The following is a 6,498-nucleotide window of genomic DNA, read 5'->3' on the forward strand; positions in this document are numbered from 1 at the left end:
AAGGTTTTTCTGGAAGTTTATTCTGGTGTTCTTATTATTGTAGTTTGTCAATAAACTTTGTTTATTCCTTTTAAGTTTTATGCCTGTTTTGCTCTTGTTCTAATCCATATCTCACAGCAAGAAATAAGTAATTTTCTTAGTTATTGGTTTTAAACCACGACAGTAAGTGGCACAAAATATATCCTCTGCAGCGGGTCTTGTCCATTAAGAAGTGAGAAATACTGAGTTTCACCCTCTGCCTACCCCATGGATAAAACAATAGGTATAATGAGGGGACAGACATCATTAGCTTTACCTCCAGCAGCTGCTTTTGGAAAGGTTCCAGTGCTACTTGTAGCTCTTGCAGCCCTCTGGCAAGTCACAGGAAAGTCTAGACAGAAAAGCAGATGTCCATCTCCCCACTTTGTCTCTCAATGCTGCAGCTGCCCTGATCTATTTACTGACAATTTACTGGTAAAAATGGAGACTGTTTTCTGATCTAACAAAAATAAATGCAGGGGCTGTCTCTGTGATAAAATAAAGCCACCAGATTTTATTTCAGCAACAGGTTTCTGTTTTTAAATTATGCAGGAACAGATGATCCTTTCACACCTTGAAAAAAGACAGTTCTGGACAGGGAATTGTCTTCTGACTGACTTCAGAGGTGAAGCATGTTTTTCATGGCAGTGACCCCAGCCCTGTTTTGTCTGGGATAGAAAGATTTGGGAACATAACCACCTTCTGCAGTGGAAATTATCATGGCTGTGCAAAAATTACCAGCCTACAAAGAGTGGCAATAAAATCTGCTGTGGCAGACCATTCTTACTCTTGCTTCTATTTCTCTATAGTTATTGTGTATCTGCCTTGATTTCTGGTGTCTGAGTTGACTGTTTATTTTGTCTTTGTGTATGTTGGGGCTGGGATAGTAGAACCCAGTGCTTTTTAGTGTTCATCCTGTGTCTGGCATGCAGAAGATTTAAATTTCTTTTTATACCAATTGGATTTTGGGGATATGATTTTCCTTTTCTCTGCCTTGGTCTTCTGCACTCCCAGCAATGACAACCTCACAGCACAGTTAGAAGGGGTCATGGAATAGAGATCGCAAGGTCCTGTGGTAAGCTGGTTGTTCAGGAATGTTGATGTCCTTAGGGATCAGTGCAAACCTCACTTACAGCTGCTGGGCCTTTTGCCTGAACTCAGCCACAGCACAGAGAAAAGGCTCCCTCTGCCATGCCTCCCTTTCCTGGCTAGAGACCCTTTCCGTGGAAAGCCCTGACATTTTATTACTACGCAACATGCCAAAGAGCCTTTCATGTTCCTTGGCAGCACGCAGTTGGGGGATTCTCTTGTTCCAGCCAGCCAGTGTCTATTGAGCTGCTCTTCCTAAAAATGTGGTTTTTAAAGTTCTTCCACTTTCGACAGTGACACCTAGGATCCTTTCTGTAGCACCAAGGCAAAGAAGACAGAAAAATCTCAGTACATTGTATTACCCAGACGGCCAAGAAAGGAGCAAAGGGGATGTTCTGGGAGGCTGTGGTCTGGCAGGGTCGGGGCGTGGTTGTCACACATTCGATTTAAGTCGTACAAGCAGCTGAGGGTGACAAGAAGAGCCCAGCACCTCGCAAGCTCACAGCCTTGGAACCGCCTCCGGGAGCCAGCAATTGGCGATTGGTCCCCACTTCCCAGAGATCCCGATCCTTTCTCCCTGCCCTTCTCCCCTCGGCTTTCCCCGCCGGCCGCTCGGGGGAAATCCACCCTGTGCTGGCCCTCAGGGCCGCCCCTCCCCGCTGCCCCGGAGGCTCCCCAGCGCCATCTTGAGGGCGCCAGGCCTCGGCGTCACCGTGCTCACCCGAAGGCCGTAGAAAAGCAGATAAAAACACCCAGAAAGTGCCCTATGATTCCAAGGTCAATCTTTTGTCTACAGCATCTGTTTGCTTTCAGAGTCTGGATGAGATTTTAAAATTACCAGGAGAAAAGAGCATGAACAAGTTCTGCATGAACAGAGCGTGAACAAGAACCTCAGGGCTTTGACGGGGGAGGCTTTGTGGTGTTTACTTGCTTGCAGGGACACACAGAATTTGTTGAAATAGAAAAGATAGCAAAACCCTTCATAAATTGGAAGGAAAAGCAGCTAGCACCTCAGAAACATGTTGCTTTTGCTCCTATCTTCTACCCGAGATCTGCCTGGGCAGGGTCAATTCTTCCGATTCCATCAGTGTGGCCATGGCTAGAAAGGGCAGCAAGCAGATGAATTTAGCTTCTCCTGCCAGCCCCTGAAATCCCAGTTCTCATTTGTGTGCACTGGGGATTCTGCTTCAGACTCTGAACTTGAACAGCTGCTCCTTGGGTGCAGCGCTGCTGCAGCAGCTGTCCCGCACACAGGGAGAGCTCAGGAGCCTTGCCAAGGCCCCCAAGGACCAGGGAAGGGAACAAGCCCAGGATCCGGTGCAGTACCGTGGAGTTGTGGGGGATCTCTTGTCTTTTTGATGGGGGGGGGGGGTAATGGAATCAAGAGGAGACAGGGGTCAAACATGCCTATGCCAAGGCAGCATTTTCTCCTACCAGAGCTCCTCTGAGTTTAGAGGGGCAGTGAAGCCTACAGAGCAAATGAGACCGTGGAGTGAGGGAAGGGCTGGCAGGGAAGGAGTCAGAGAAGGCCTGTATAGGCATTTATCTTTCTGAGGGGCTCATGGGGAGACAAAGGAGACAAGGATGTGCCATCTCTCAACACTTCCTTTTTTCCTTTAGTAGTCATATTGTATTCACTGCATATGAGAGTTTACTTGATCCATTTGATGCCAGGGAGCACAAAGAACTTGAACCTTGCTGAAGTCCAGCTCTGCCTGCCTGTCTTGGAGTGAGGAGAAAGACAGAAGACTGGGTGGGAGCTGAGCTGAAATGGCATTTTGCTGCTTCTGATTTCATTCCAGCTTTTGCAGCAGGGTGACAACTTTGTCCCTGCAAACCATTTCCCATTCCAAGTCATTTGTGGGCCTGGCTGGCAGGTCTGGATTCTTGAAGGGATGCTGCAGTTGGCAACAGGAGCTGTTGTTGATTTTTTCACGTTACTTAACCCCCCCTGCCAAATGCCATCAAACAGCTGAGGAAGGACTCAGAAAGCTGACCCTGGAGGAAGGGGACCAAAAGCTTGGAAAAAATGAAATAAATGCTCCAATGATGACAACAAAAACAAAGCAATTAATTTTTGACAGCAAATGAACACCTGCTGCCCTCCAGCGCTCCTAGGCTGGCAGGCCGAGCGGTGCCGTTTCCATGGCATGAAGTGCTGGTAGCCTGGGGAGAGAAACCAGAAAGCCACAGTCAGTCGCAGAAGTCTCCTGTCCTCCCTGTCCCACCATGGCCTGTGCCCGGGCCAGGCTGCTGGCTGTGCTCAGAGCCCAAACCTCCCAACCCATTCTGTGTTTTACAGAAGAGCAGCATGGCAGGCCACGTTCCACCTCCTCTGCTTAAGCATGGCACAGCAACCTCCTCAGCAGCTGCAAGTGCGGGATGCTCTTGTGCCTGCTGCCGTCTGCCCCAAGCCCTTCTGCCACCTGTGCTCTGGAGCCGGGTACCCACCTCTGGAGACCTGCTGCCAGGAGAGGAGCTGATCCCACAGGAGGTTCTCGTCCTTCTTGAAGGAGATGTCCCTGCAGACTGAGGTCTCCAGGGCTAGTGCAGGCACTGGACACAGTCCACAGATGGTGCCAGCACTTCCCCATCCAGTCCAGGCACCAGTGCAATCCTTCTGGAAAAAAAACAAAGAACAATTGCATGAAAGGCAATTCAAAACAAGACCTGGAAACAAGGAAAAGCATCAAAGGTTATCGATGTGTTACAGGCCAGAGGAGGGTGTGACTACTCCATGTGAGAATTAAACCTCTCCGTGGGTGGGGAAAACCCCCACCTCTCCCGCCCATAAAAACACCCCTTCCTCAAAGGCTTCCAAAGCAGAGCAGCTGGGGCATGGCTTCGGAACCTGTCCCCCTCTGCTGCCCCCCATACACATAGATGGATGCTTTTGTCAGGCATGCTGCCCCCACCCCAGCCGGTGCCAGGCTGGCTTGCAGAAGCTGTTCACAAAGCCAGTAGCTGGCTCCCCTTACACAATATCTGTCCTCTACTAAAAAGCAGCTTGGCAGCCAGAGGAAATATTAATATTCCCCACCACCGCTGAGTGGGGAACCTCCAGCATGTGGCCAGACCAAGCCCTGCCGTGCCTGGAAGCACAAGCATCCCCCACCCCTCTGCCAGCTGGGGACTCATCTTGATTTTATCTGGGTGCAGAGTGTGTCCTCCAGGAAGGGGCTGCAAGCAAAGCCAATCGGCTCTGCCCAATCAGTGGGCAGCTTGAGGATGGTGTTCTCCAGCTCCGTGCTGTGCTCCAGAAGAACACGCCAGGCACACCTCGGCTCGCGGGGACATCACGATGCCATTGAGCTGCAGGGGGATGTTTCCCCTTTTCCAGTCCATGGCAACTTCACTGCACTGTCACGACTTCTCCAACAGGATGGGGAGCACTGAGCTGCTCCCTCCACAACTCGCTGGGGACCAGCAGAAGCATCTTGGATGTGCTCTCTCCTCTGTTCCACGGCTGCAGGGAAACACTCTGGGATTTTCTTGGAGCACCATGAGACACGTGCAGCTGGTACTTGCTGGGCTCCTGGATGCCCCCACTGTGTAGAGGGATAGATCTCTACTGTCTTCTGGGCCAGGTGGGCATCCTGCAGCCAAGAATGCTCAAGAAGATCTTCCAAGGATGGCCTGTCTGCTGGATCCATGGATAAACACCACCTGATGAGGTGCTGGCACTCTGTGGAGATAAATCAGAAATGGCTGGTCAGCGGGAAAAGGCTCCTGTCCATGCTCTCCCAGGTTCCATGCCGCAAAGGCCACACTAGGATTGCTTGGAGCTGCACTCAAGCTTCCCATTAATCCTCCCTTTTGGAGGAGAGAAGCAGAGAGGCACATGTGCCACCTCCTCTAGCTAGGCCCAGGAGATCACCCTCCTCGCTGGCTGGACACCTGTGTGCCACCTGCCCTCTCCCAACCCCATTCCTCCTCCTGTGCCTTGAAGGTGCATTCCCACCTTGAGACACCCGCGGTGGGAAGAAGAGCTGGCCCCGGATGATGTCCTCATTGGTGTGGAAAGGAAGGTGCCCGCAGACCAGCTTATAGAGCAGGATGCCCAGGGACCAGATGGTGGCTGGCTGGCCACGGTAGCAGCCGAAGAGGATCCATTCCGGCGGGCTGTATTCTGGTGTTCCTATGGGACAGGGGTGCAGCTCATCAGGCTGATGCTGCTCCCTCCCTCCCAGCCAGCTCCCATTCCACAACAGCCAGCCCCTGCCCCAGCGAAAAGTAACTTGGCTACAGTCGGCTGAAGAAGGATTCCCCCCTTCCTCCCTCTTCCCCCTCTGCCAGCAAAGGGGAGAACCTCTGCCGCCCGGCTGGGCCCCGGCTCTGGGCTCACCTGACATTCGGGTGTACAAAGTGTCCCGGAGGATCGTGCCGCACCCGAAGTCGATGAGCTTCGCCTCGCCGGTGGCCAGGTCAAGGACGATGTTCTCGGCCTTGATGTCGCGGTGCAGGACGCCGCGGCTGGTGCAGTGCCGCACGGCCTCCAGCACCTGGCAGAACAGCCCCCGCGCCACGGGCTCCGTCAGGAACCCCCGCTCGTCCAGGAAGTACCAGAGGTCCTGAAAACGCTCCGGACGCTCCATGACCAGCGCGAAGCCGTCGGGAAGCTGGAACCAGTCCAGGAGCCGCACGACGCCGCGGAAGCCAGGGCACGACACCATCCAGAGCAGCACCAGCTCCAGGGGCACAAGGGCGCCGTCGTGCTGCGGGGAGACCGCGATGTCGTCAGCGGGGACGATGCTGCGCCGCGCCTTCAGCACCCCCTGCCCGGCTCCACCGCTGCTCGCCATCGCCCGGCTCGGGACCCTGCGCGGCCCCCGCTCACTCCACGCTCTCTCCCCTCGCGGTGTCCCGGTTCCCAGCCCGCCGGGCCTCCCCTCAGCCCCGCTCGGCACGACCCGCCGGCTTCTCCCGCTGGCCCCGCTCACTCACCAGCCGCGCCCACTCCGAGATGCGATCCCGGGACACTCGCTTGATGGCCACCTGCAAGCCAAGGCGAGCGGCTGGCTGAGCTCACCGCCCGCCGCCGAACCACCTCGCTCCGACCCGGCCCCGTCTCTTACCGGGGCGCCGTCGGCGAGCCGGGTCCCGGAGTAAACGCTGCCGCAGCCGCCGCTCCCCAGCAGCGGGCCCTGCCGGTAGAGCTGCTCCAGGGGAGGCTTCTCCGCCCGTCCGGGCGGCACCGCGCTCTCGGCATTCTGCCCGGAGCACCCGACCGCCCCGGGCACTGCTGCTTCCCGAGCCGCTCCGGGCTCCGGCGACTCGGGCCCGGCGGCCCAGCTGACGAGCGGCGGGGCTCGGCTCGGGGAAGCTGCCGGCGACGGGGCGGGAGCCGGGCGGCAGCGGGGCGGCTCTGGGAGGGGCCTCGTTCGGGGCCGG

The 6,498-nt window shown here is 55.2% G+C and overlaps 1 protein-coding gene across 1 annotated transcript in view; it reads right to left on the reverse strand.

The window, feature by feature from the left end:
- Window positions 1-2,701: 2,701 nt before the first annotated feature.
- The window catches only part of LOC107201964 (serine/threonine-protein kinase pim-1-like), a 4,992-nt gene continuing 1,195 nt past the window's right edge, over window positions 2,702-6,498 (reverse strand). Inside the window, exons 2-7 of the mRNA XM_033513326.1 lie at window positions 6,183-6,472; window positions 6,052-6,102; window positions 5,453-5,822; window positions 5,069-5,245; window positions 3,559-4,792; window positions 2,702-3,273 (exon numbers count right to left, since the gene is read on the reverse strand). Of these exons, the coding sequence (XP_033369217.1) occupies window positions 4,404-4,792; window positions 5,069-5,245; window positions 5,453-5,822; window positions 6,052-6,102; window positions 6,183-6,472 (1,277 nt within the window). The 3' untranslated portion in view covers window positions 2,702-3,273; window positions 3,559-4,403. The remainder of the gene's footprint in view (window positions 3,274-3,558; window positions 4,793-5,068; window positions 5,246-5,452; window positions 5,823-6,051; window positions 6,103-6,182; window positions 6,473-6,498) is intronic.

Source organism: Parus major, chromosome 3, assembly GCF_001522545.3.
Source record: "Parus major isolate Abel chromosome 3, Parus_major1.1, whole genome shotgun sequence".
Lineage (NCBI taxonomy): Eukaryota > Metazoa > Chordata > Aves > Passeriformes > Paridae > Parus > Parus major.